Source organism: Adiantum capillus-veneris, chromosome 16, assembly GCF_014529385.1.
Source record: "Adiantum capillus-veneris isolate H3 chromosome 16, ASM1452938v2, whole genome shotgun sequence".
In the NCBI taxonomy this organism is placed as follows: Eukaryota; Viridiplantae; Streptophyta; class Polypodiopsida; order Polypodiales; family Pteridaceae; genus Adiantum; species Adiantum capillus-veneris.
The window spans coordinates 43,349,090-43,361,641 of NC_140946.1; the positions used below are offsets into that span (position 1 = coordinate 43,349,090).

At 42.9% G+C, this 12,552-nt stretch overlaps 1 protein-coding gene across 1 annotated transcript; it reads right to left on the reverse strand.

Annotated features, from left to right (window-relative positions):
* Window positions 1-9,509: 9,509 nt before the first annotated feature.
* Window positions 9,510-11,322, reverse strand: LOC147438929 (nicotianamine synthase-like). Its single transcript, XM_086484883.1, has one exon. It carries the CDS (start codon window positions 11,140-11,142, stop codon window positions 10,072-10,074), a length of 1,071 nt encoding a protein of 356 aa, XP_086341009.1. The 5' UTR covers window positions 11,143-11,322; the 3' UTR covers window positions 9,510-10,071.
* Window positions 11,323-12,552: the final 1,230 nt, after the last annotated feature.

Sequence of the window (12,552 nt, forward strand, 5' to 3'; positions counted from 1 at the left end):
AGCCCCAGTCTTGTACCATTTTGAGCTGACGCATGAATGGTCTGCCCAATATGATATCAAAGTTGCTGCTCTTGTCAAAATTCATTATGGCAAAGGTGTGCTCATACTCGATGCCACACGAGGATACAATGATTTTTTTTAATATTCCAACCGGTTTCTCCGTGTATCCATCCGCTAACTGCAGTTTCATTCGAGTTTTTCTAAGAGCAGGCTTTTTCCATTTTTTCATACCTCTTTGGTTGCAATGGCAATTCCTACCCCACTATCTAATATAGCAACCGTCTTTACTCCTTTGTACTCAAGTGGTAAGGTGGTGTTTCCTTCGTCTCCTTCACAGTAGTCACCCACCTTATTTACCGGTACTGGATTTGTCTGTCGCTTCTTCGGGGAGGTGTCATCCATGTTTTTGTTCGCAAGTTGGTCATGTGTAGGGATTTTCAGCCCTTTCTAGGTGTTTGCCCATTTGACCCCATAGATGCGGGTGAAAGCGTGGTTGGTGGTACAAAAAATGACCTATTTTACTTCTACCAATGAAAAAGTGGGGACTGGCAAAATTTTTGTAGTTTAGGTCAGAATTTTTCGGACCTTGTGTTTTTAGATTCTCCTTTTGAAGATCTATTCATTGATATATAGTATGATAGGTAGTTTTTCATGTGACATGTAGAAATTGTAGCTCAAAGATTTGTCAAAGGTGCTATCAAGGATAGTCCTTGTTGTACCACCAAAGCGTGCTTTTAGCCATGCGGTCTAATTTTCAGTAGTTCTGAGAGATAAAGTGTGCATTGTATAGGAGAAGACATCAATTCATGCAAGCTCTTGGTATCCATCATTTTTGGTGTGGCTTTCCACTGAGAAGGTACCATTTTAACCTTGGATTTTGTCTCGTGTTCTCTTATGAAAGATGGCAAAGTCTTTAGAGAGCATGGTTGACTCTTTTCAGATGCGGCAGACCCGACATCCCCATATATAGATCGTATATCTCCTGGGAAAAATCCATGATCCATGTTTATCTCAGGGATAGGTGCTGACTATAAAGTAGCACTACCATATTTTTGGTTTTTGATTGATCCCCACAAGGATTGTGGCCACGGTTCTTCTACCTCTAGAATAGGCATCACTCCTTGTGAGACCACCCCATCTGTGGTATTGGCTACTTCCCTTGTATCTAAAGGTGCCTCAACTCTCGGCTCTTCCTGGTCTCTGTTTACAATACCTTGGCTCTCCAATTCTTGGACTTTATCGCGGATTAGCACCTCCATTTTTGGAGCATCTGGAACATGTGGTTCCATAAGAGCTTGGGCCTTTTGGATGAGATCCTTGCACATTTGCAACCTCTCTTTTTCATACCCTGGATGAGGATATGTCAGCCATCTATCCTCCTGGGTTTGGTTGGGTTTTAGCCTAGCTTCATAAGCTTTCAAGATCGCATCCAAAGGTTCATTCACTTTGTCGACCAAGACTGAACCTCCTAAGTTAGTCTTTGACTCTTTAGGTCCCTTTGTGTTTTTGTTCCTTTCTTGATCTTGTCTAAGCTGCTCTCTTGTTTGATTCAGTTTAGTTTCCAAAGCTGCTTTCTCCTTCAGCCTCTTTGCTTTCATTTTGTCTTGTTTGGCTTTCCATGATTTTCTTGCAGTTCTCATCGATAAGTTTTTGATTTCTATTTGAACAGGCAATGTGGGTTCCTTAGCTGGTTTGTTTTTGGCAGCTTCTTGAGCTTAAGCTTGAGTCATCACATTTAAAGGAATGGCGGGTTCTACCTCATATCCGCTTGAAGAAGGAATCACGCCTACAACATTCATTGTTGCTTTCCCTTTGTAGTCTGGATTTTTAGTACAGTGTTGGAGTAGATGGTCTATACCACAACATTCACATAATACAAATAATTCAATTTGTGGACCCTTGTTTGGACAACTTTGTGTACAATGATCACCTCCACACTCATAGCATGGACCTTCTTGTTTCATAGCTAGTGATCCAGCTAATGGTTGTTCTTGCCTTGTGAGGATGTTCTTTGAACCATACTCCTGTGAATGATTGGCTATGAACATGAGCGTATTCACATCCATGGAGTATTGGTTTCTCATGGGTTGTGGCATATGCATTGGTTGAGCGTAGTTGACTACTTCTCTACTATCATTCAAAAGAGGTGGTTGTTGCCCTAGCATTTGTTGCGGCTTCGGTTGACTGCTACACCATGGAGTTGGATGATCTCCTCCACAAGTACTACATATCCTCAATTGAGGCTGTCGTACATCTAGATTTTGTTGGTAGCCTTGGTTTATTCTTCTAGTCACCCCCTCGATCACTTGGTCAATGATTGGTTCCCAAGGAGTTTAAACATCTGTCTTTGTTGTTGATTCACACTTCAGAGATGAGGTACTACTAGTCGCGTTGTCTATATCTTCACTTACCTCTCCGTAGGCCTTGCAATTGTCAACTAGATATAGAGCTTCTCTAGTGACTTGCTCAAACGTTGTGCATCCTTTTAGATGTAGGTCCTTCTTGAGAGTTTCATTCCTCAAGCCCTCTATGAAGAGAATTGATAATCTCTCATCTTGCGGTAGCTCTCTCACATGACATCTCTCTATGTATTGTTTGAAGCGAAGCAAAGCTTCCTTCACTCTTTCGATCATTTTTTGTTTGAAAGCGTAGATTTGGGACACCGTGTTATGTTTGATTCCCCTTTTTGAAAACTCCTCTACAAAATCGTGTACGAGTTGTGCTATATTTGAAAAATAATCTCTATTTAGAGGTTGGAACCATGTGAAAGCTGTTCCTTCTAATGTCAACCCGAATCCTTCATACTGAGTATGGAAATCTGCAATCTGTTCAGCTCTCAAAGCTTGTTTGAAGAGTGAGACATGAGCATATGGATCCCCTGACCCACTGTACTTTGTCTTGACACATTGAGCCACTTGATATGGTCTTAATTGTTGGGGTTCGGTCACCAATCTAACCAATTCGTGGTCTCTTGGAAAAACGTCTCTTGTTCTCTCCTCTCGTCTCGGAGAGAATCCTAGTGGAATCCTCTCTGATGTGTACTCTGGCATCGTTTTTGGCTGAAAGTAAGTAGGAATCGGAGTACCCTTGTATGTGTATCTCTCTAATTCAATTGGATCGACAAGTTTGTACTCTCTTCCATACTTATCTACCATCAAAACTTGAACTTCGTTGGCATCTGTATACGTGAATGCATAGAGGTTCTTATGGGTGGTCAACTCTCTAGCATTGGGCTCTACACACCTGTAGAAGATGTATGGATCCCCGTTTGTGAATCTATATAAGCCCTCATGAGTGTAATCTATAAGCACTCTCCTGGATTCATTGGCTTTGATGAATCTCAGGTTTGGTTTGTTGATTAGAGGATGCCTCTCCTCTAGGTATTCTCCCAATCCCCCTGTTGTCGGCATCACATCATTTGTTGCGTTTTTCATGTCTGTGAGTGGAGTAGAGAACCTTGGTGGTAGATGATTTATCATGGTTAAGGTCCTCTCAAAAGTCTCAAGATAGTCTTTGACAATCCCACTTTGGCTAAGTGCAACTTATCTCTTTTTGCCCTTGGTCAGGTTTCTCAAAAGTCAAGAATTTGTTACTTTTGGTCTCTGAAAACTAGTTTTGGGTACCCTAAAAGTTTGGATTTAGAAAACCTAGTAAAATTCAGCTCTAAAACCAAAACCAAAATTCAGGTCTACGTGTGTGCTATTGCCCGCAAGCTTTCTTCCTAGCTATACCTGACTCAATTTGGAGTTGTCTATCAAAAGTTAGAGCACTTTTGGTGAACTGCACTTGAAACATCACTCAAAACAGTCCCAGGACTAGAACATAGGAACTTTGGCTTGTATCTTGGCCTCCATAAGGTAATTTTAGCTCAAACTTGAGATTTGGGATGTTCTCAAGTATGTCTACCAGATAACCAAGCAAGATACCCCCACTATGCTGAGAGGTATATGGATCGCGATCCATGTTCCCTGTCAATTTTTTTCTCCAAATTTTTACTGTGTGTAGACAAGGTCATAAGCAGGCTATATACCAATTTTCAGCAAATTCTGAGGTTGAGGTACATGGATCGCGATCCATGTTCAACCACATCTGGACTTGATGTCTTAGCAGCTTATTGCACTCTATGCCACAAGCTAAATCTCAAATCTTTTTGGATTTGGACTTGTTTTGACAGACCAAATGGTCAATACAAGGTCTGAATTTCGGTTTTCAGTCTGTCACCTGTTTTGTTCCCTTTTGACCCAAATTTGCTCAATTTTTTCCAAAATTGGACTTGGGGATATGTTTTCTTGTGTAAAAACTACTGATCTGGAAAGTTTCAGGTCAAGTTGTCACTATGGGTACATGGATCGCGATCCATGTTTGGAGCCCAAATTGACTTCTCTTGGTATCATCAGATTCACCATGCCTAGTAGGTCCTATGGTATCAAAATTTTTGAAAATGGACCTCTGGATTGAAAGTTAGGTCAGTTCTGGCACTTGCACAGAGTACTTGGCAGTTCTGGACTTTTGGTTTGGTTTTTGGTATCCAAATTCACTTTTGAAAAGACCACTATACTCTTGGTGATGTTCTCTAGCTATGGTGAAAATATGGTATCAGTCTGTGACAAAGGAACATGGATCGCGCTCCATGTACCTATGTGTCAGAAGGTACTGAAACTTGGCACACAGCTTCCCCTTGGTCCTCTGATGCTAGCTATGTGGTTTCTGTATGATTTGGACTTGTTTAGGTCTGGCAAAAGTCAATCTCCAGGTCTGTTTAGGGTTTTCACCTTGAACTGCTTTTGGCTCTTTTCACCCAGTTTTTGAACTTTTTTGACAAAAATTCTTTGGGGACTTTTGTTCACAATGGTCTCTGTCACAGACTTGAAAAGTTTTTTTCCAAAAATTTCTCAGAGGTACATGGATCGCGATCCATGTTCCACCACTTTTGGATCTAAATTTTTGGTGTGCTAATAGTTTATGATGTTTGTAGACTGCTCACCAAGAATTTTTGAATTTGGATCAATTTTGCCCTACCAAATATGACTTCTACAGTCTGCTGTGGCAGTTTTGAGAATGTTCTATTTTTTGCTCGTTTGACCTACTTTTTGAACTTTTTGCATATGGTTTTTTTGAAAAAGTTGTTCCAAATGGTACCAGCTACCTACTGCTCAAATCTCAGCCAAAAACATTTCATGAGGTCCATGGATCGCGATCCATGTTTGACCACATTTTGACATGAAACTTGGTCAGCTTGAAGTCCATGTTATGGTGATACTCTTCCCCAAATCTTTTTGAATTTGGCCAACTTTTTCCTAGTCAAAAGTGAGTTTTTCTGTCTGCCATGCGGTTTTTGACTAGTTTTTGTATTTGGCTATTTTGATCAACTTTTTTCAATTTTTTGCTATAGTCCCTTTTGGCAAAGTTGTTCCACTAGTTATCAGGGATGTACTTGCCAAATATCAACCCAAAATGTCAAAAGGTACATGGATCACGATCCATGTTTGACAACATTTTTTCATGAATTTTGTTATGTAGGTTCTCTATGCCCTGTAGAAGCCAAATCTCATCCCTTTTTGAATTTGGATCCCAAAATCTCAAGATTTGTCCAATTTTATGTTTGAATTCCTATTTTCGATGTTTTTGCCCCGACAACCAATTCTGATGTGATTTTTGAGTTTTTCTTTCAACCAAACTTGATCAGAGCAGTTTCCCATTGATGCTCACTGTAATTGGTCACTTTTCACCAAAAATGGTTTTTTGGGGTACATGGATCGCGATGTTCCTCCACAGATTCTTGTCAAACTTTTCAGATTGATTCTAGAGAGTATGTTGATGCCTTTGATCCACAAATTTTTGAATTTGGATCACTTTTGAGGTCTCTACCATCAAATTTTCACAATTTCAGAGTTATGGTCATTCCGGCCAAAATATGGTTTTCACCCTTTTTCCCCTCAATCTTTTAGCCCAAATTTGATGGTGGTAGTTTCTACTTACCCTACTCCTAAGTACTGAAATGAAACATGAAACAAAAACAAACAAAACGGTACAAAATATAGTCGAAACGGAAAACGGAACAGCACTCTGAAAGTATAGATAAAATCGAAGAATAAATGCTTTTGGCTATCTCACTCACAACCCTCTTTACTTCTCAAGAATAGATCTAGCAAGTCATCGACTTCTAGACTCTACCAAGCACTAAGCCCCGTGTCTAGCTGCTTCACTGCTAAGGTGTAAATGGAATGGAAGGACAAATCTTTAGAAAAAGAACGCTCTAAAACACACTAGGTCACTCACCATCTAAGGATCATATCCTCGGCAACGGTGCCAATGTTAGCGGGTCGCCACGACGGACGTCTGCAACATAGCTTTCTGGCACCACTAACATAATGTCAATACTCAAGGAAAGTGACTCGGATGGGGCACGGAGACTCTATGAGATCGTCAATCTCACGAAGTGAACCTTAACAAGCAAACACACTAGCTCAACAAGCAAACCAACACTCAATGATCAGGGAAATCTGCCTATGTCCTTTCTCATAGCTCTAGGTCATGACGCCATTTCGGCACTCGAACGGACTCGAAATGCAACAAAACTTGAGGAGGAGGTCTAGGACACCTAGAGGCACTATCCTAGCAAGTCTAGTCGCAATCTGACAAGGTACCAAAATCACGATCCATCATGAAAAAGGTCATGAAAACTGCAACAGAACATGCCAGAAATGTTGTCCTATGGTCTAAGAACACTCTCCTACGGTCAAAACGATAATAAACAATTATTTAAGCACTCAAATCTGCATTTACAACTCACAGACACATAGTCGCGAACCTTAACAAAACTGACAATGCTTACACTTGAATGAAAGAGCAAACAGAGAGAAACACAATGCAAGTTTCAAATTTGAAAACAGATTACCAAATCATTTAGTTGCGTCGATTACAAGTTTGGAGTAGCTCGTAGTTTGAGCGTACGTTTTTTGAGCTCCCTTCTTCCTCCAAAGATAAGCCTCCCTTCACATTTACAATTATTGAACTTTATACCTAGGGCCTCTAAATGGCCAGTGGCCGGTTCACACGTACCTTTACAATTTTCATTGACAGAATTACAACTCAAGGAATTGACTACTACTCTGGAATCAAGATTTACACAAAGTATTACTACACTAGCTCGAAAAACTAATAGAGTGCAAATGTAGTGTCCGGCTTCGTGTCCGACCAGTTGGGCATCCGTTTGATCTGTCATCAAACCATGGATGACTGCACCAATCCATTGTTGTTGGTCGGATTATGGATAGGATGTGTTTCAAGGCTCATTATCTGGAAAATATTTTTGGACGCGATGAGTTCATGAATGGGGATTCTTGGACATAGTGTGGTCTATAGTTCAATTTTCTAAAAGGCAACCAATACTCAAGATGGCATTCTTCTAAGGTACAAAGTTAAGGATAGCAAATCCGAGGTGTATCCAGCAAGGAGCTATTGCCGGGGTGTCCATGGTAGCTTCTTCATGGACTTGGTCTCACTATTGATGTCCATTATGAGATGCAAAGAGGGTGCTGGAGTTTTTGGCATCTCAAGTGAATTGCCCAATGTGATCCCAATACTTAATTTGGCTTTTAGGTATTTATTTTACTTATTTGTCAAAGTCTAGGTAGGGAAATTTACTGAGGTTGCTATATAAACAACCCTCAACCCCCATTGTATTATCATCAATTCATTGCCAAGGTTGGTTGGTTCATGAGACTCTCTCTCTCTCTCTCTCTCTCTCTCTCTCTCTCTCTCTCTCTCTCTCTCTCTCTCTCTCTCTCTCTTCCCTTGGTCTCTACACTTCCACATCGTCGACTTTGACACCTCAATCATCACGGCCGCTATTGTGGGAAGAATCTACTTGTAAGTACACTTTTGAAAGGTTGTACTGAAGACACCTTTTCTTTTACTCCACTTATTGTCTAGAGAGAGAACGCCAAAAATTGTATTTTCTTAGAAGGCCCTCCAAATGAACTCCAAAATTTCTAAATGGCCAATCGATGTTGCATTGACAAATGTGAGAAAAGAAAATGAGATTTTGTAACACTGTAAGAGAAATCCCAATATACTTCTAAGATCAAAATGATAAGATTTAGGGAAAATTACCAAAATACCCCTCTAATTTGAGGAAATTCCCAAAATACCCCTCAAATTTCAAAAATTCCCAAAATACCCTTGTATCTATTTTGGTTGGAATGTTCAAGATTTTCTAATCTTCATTCGTTTTTGACAATTGAGATCCGTTTTTGAGTGCTCAGCATGTAATTTGTCACCAGTTACCATCGCAAAAAAGGCAATTATGTCTGAAAATAATGAAGCAATTCATCTCCAAAGCCTACGTAACCAACTCAAATTGTAATTTTAGCATCTTGTACGATAGACAATCACTCTTCTTGTGAAGACCTACATAAAAATTTATTTTTCGAGAAATTTAGTCTCACAACCAGGGGTATTTTAGGAATTTTGAAAAATTTGAAGGGCATTTTGGGAATTTTTGACAAAATATCGGGGGCATTTTGGGAATTTTTGAAATTTGAGGGGTATTTTGGGAATTTCCTCAAATTAGAGGGGTATTTTGGTAATTTCCCCTAAGATTTAAATGAGTGAGAGAGAGAGAGAGAGAGAGAGAGAGAGAGAGAGAGAGAGAGAGAGAGAGAGAGAGAGGAGCAAATGGCCGTGCTCTGATTGGGAAGAGCATGTTGGAAATACCACAAAAAAGGAGAACTTTCTCGTGGTCAATCGACGAGCATGTGGAGAGTAGGACAGTAGGTACACATTATGAGTTGTCAGACCTTGCCCGTGAGAAATGGGACGAGTGTTAGTAAAAAAGACAAACGTACTCTTGGATTGATGAGAAGTTAGATAGTAACTACGACCTATGAGTTGTTAGTCTTTTCCATGGAATACGTAGTTAGAGAAATACTTGATGCACGTTATATGTATCAAATAGCTCTCAATACTAACAAAAGAATTGCATGCATTTAAATATCATTGTGGAATAAGTAGAGATGCTAGGACGCTTGAAGTGTACCGTCTTCTTGGTCGCTACGATGCGCAAGTCACGTAATAGTCCTCTTTAATGCATCTTTCCGATTTAGTACACGCCTTCCTTTCTTCAGTTTCTTCACATCCTGATTTTTGTGTAGGACTACTCGTGACTAAAAAATACCACTATTATCCTTAAATATATGGGGGACTAGGCTCTTAGTCAAATAGATGCAAAATCCAAAAAGGAAGAAAGACCTTTAAGGGCGTGTTGCGTGACTCCACATAAAGTTATACCAAGAGAAAGTCATACGCCTACTAGCAATGTCTATTCTAAACAAAGTCGAATGCGTAAGGAATAGACAATCAATCATACACTCTAAGCACAATCGATTGGGTATGGAATAATGGAATAGACAATCATGGGTGTCCCCCGGCCCCCCCTTCTCTCTCTCTCTCTCTCTCTCTCTCTCTCTCTCAAGCACATACACGCACCCTTAATTGTTGCTACACTATTTGAGGGATAGAGTGTTTGGATTGAGTGGTGACGAAAATTCCAATATAAGCCCGCACTAATAATGATCTTGAGAGGCTCTTCGCTAAAATGGAAGGGACATATAATCCATCCCAAGCATTGGAGACATTATGTGTGACGTACCTATGAGGTAGCTGACTCACAAGGTGAAGAATGAGCTTTTTGGCTTAAGGCTTATAATTATTGACCTTGAGGGTTCCTGCTTAATGGCTTAATTAGGCTGACGTTCGTAATTAAGAAGCTGTCGATCACCAAGAAGATCATCAACAATTTGCGGCAATATGGCGCTTACAGAGATGGGATTTTATTGCTTTCTGTTCAAACTGGTGTAATGGGTGTTTTCTGTGAATGGAAGCAGTAGTGCTAGTACGGTAGAAGCAGCTAGGCAACAGAACTCACCTTATAGAGACCATGAGAAGCTGCTGCTGCCTTTTGCAGGCTTACAGAAATGAGGATTATTGTTTTTGTTTTTGATGGGTGTCTTGTGAATATGGGTACTAGTTGTGAGGACGAAGGTGGACGGAAGCAGCAGGAAAAAGAGCTCATCTCAAAGAGGAAAACTGCTGCTGCGGAGATGGCGGCATCTTGCGCGCAACGATGACAGAGTTAACGACCTCATCGGTGGGGTGGAACTCAGAGAGGACCTCGAAACCGGCTTCCAACAGCATGTCGTTGTGGACGATGGGGTAGAGGAAGGCGCGGCCGGAGTGGGCGCTGCGGACGACGAGAGTGGCCCCCGGGCGCATGTAGCGCGCCAGGTGATGCAGGAAGTCGGTCTTGGAGGGGCGGTCCATGCCCACAAGCGCAGCCAGAATGACGAGGTCGTAGTCGGCCATTTTGAGCTTCACTTTCTTGATGTTGCGGGTGAAGAAGAGCATGCGGGAGGCGAGGTCGGGATGGTGGCGCACCAGCGCGCGCGCCTTCTCGTTGGCCTCGGCGTCCAGGTCGAAGTTGTGGAAGGTCGCCCACGGCATGTGATTGAGCGCCAGAACGATGGAGGTCAGCGGCATGGGGCCGGACCCTATAAAGGCGACGCGCGTGAACGTGGCGCAGGCGCAGGCGCTGGCCGGAGACATGCAGCCTGGGCCTTTTACGGCCGGTGGCTGGATGGGCGCGATGGCGATGCTGGCCGCTGCGCATAGCTCGCGGAACTCTGCATGCGCCAGCTTCACGTAGTTGCGATAGTAGGGAAAGAGCTGCAGATGGGCATGCGGCTGCGTGAATGCCCCCATCACCGCCGACCAATGATGCTCCAGCAGCCCCTCCGCCTCCCCGCACAGCTTGATCAGCTCCTCTCTCGCCCCTTGCTCCTCCCCGCTCAGCTCTCTGTCTAAATCCACCGAGCACGGATGCAGACACAGCTCCACCAGCGCCGAGAAGAGCGCATTCACGCGCTCAGACGGCCTCAGATCTTCCAGCGCTGCTATCTGAGCGTGCAACTCCATTACCTGCTTCACTAGCTCCTCCCGCGAGATGCTGATCGCCCAGCTGGGCGCCCTGGGGGCGAGCGGCCCAGCCAGCGCTGCTGCCGCCGCCGCCGGCGAGGGAGCCGCCTCGGACGGCGCCATTGTGCGAGAAGGCATTTCCTCCTCTGCAACTCTTCCAATCATCATTGCAGAGAAAAAGGCGAGAATGCAAGGCCGAGAAAAAGAGAGAGGGGGAGAGGGGTGAACTATGTAAAGGTTGTGTGTGTGTGTGACGGGAGAGTGAGCGAGGGAAGGGGTCGCCCTGTGTGCTAATAAAAGAGAGTGAGAGAGCGGAACTCACGGTGATTGGCTTTTGCATATAAGGGTTTTGGCTTCTGGAGGGTTCGCAAGGGCACACGCCTCTCATATAGGGACGGGCTCGCGGCCGTGACCCCACCTTCGGCACGCGCTCTCCACACTCCCTCCACACACACAAAGTCGTTTGCACCTGGGACGGCAGTGCCACCGCTGCCCTAACCTCCACGCCTCTCCTCCCCCCAATTATCCACTTCATCATCGTTTCCCTCCTTTTCAACCAACCCCACACAAAGGATATTATTAGTAGTTCTCTCTCTCTCTCTCTCTCTCTCTCTCTCTCTCTCTCTCTCTCTCCCTCCCAAAGGATGACCTCTCTCCCTCTCCCCAAAAGGATGACTTCAAAGCATCATGAAGTCTTGGGGCTATTTCATACGCTGAACAAAAATGTTACATGTGATGTGAGAGTCAGTGTCGTATGGCTACTTGAATAGGTGTTGCAAGGGTTGTGAATGTGAATGTGAATGCATAACTTTGTCCTATTTGGTGGAGTTGTAAGGTGAGGGTAGGGGTTGAAAGCTAGCAGGTGATGAGGGAGGGCTACCATTTGCTGTAAGAGGCAGGGGGTTGACCTCCTCTCCATTGGAAACTATTTGAGTCTGTAACTTTTTGCAAAGGAGACAACCATATGTTTGATTCTTCGAAAGCCCCCATAATCTAGAAATACTCAAAAAAAAGAATCTCCATGTTGACACACAACACCCTCTGCAAGTGGATGCAATCCTAAAGCATGTTAAGCCTATAAGAGTGATTACGTCTTTAGACTACGTGCCTCCCCACTATCGAGCCCATGGGGTCTTCAATGAAGCCCCGTGTTTCATGTTGATGGAGGGCAAGCTAAGACAGATGGACCATGAGGTAATCTTGTCCCTCAAATTTTGGATAAAGTAAACGACTAAAAGTCTAAGTGATGGTGATACAAAATTGGTTGTCCTTGACACCGCATAGGCTTGGTGGGTTTCCTAAGTAGAACAAAAGTAAAGTAGAAGAGGGCAAAAGGGAATAAAGGAGAAAAATTAAAGTGAAAATTTTTGGAGGTTGTATACTTTAGTCTTTTTTTTGAAACGTCTCATAACAAATCAATGTGGATGCAGATATGGGTGTGCAAGGAAGCAAATTTTGCTGCTGCTCTCTCTCTCTCTCTCTCTGTGTATATACATCCATGGAAGGTCAGGCTAGTACCATAGCTATAGAGATGAATATGGTCGAAGCTGAGCGCGATCCCTTCACCAATCTCTAGTC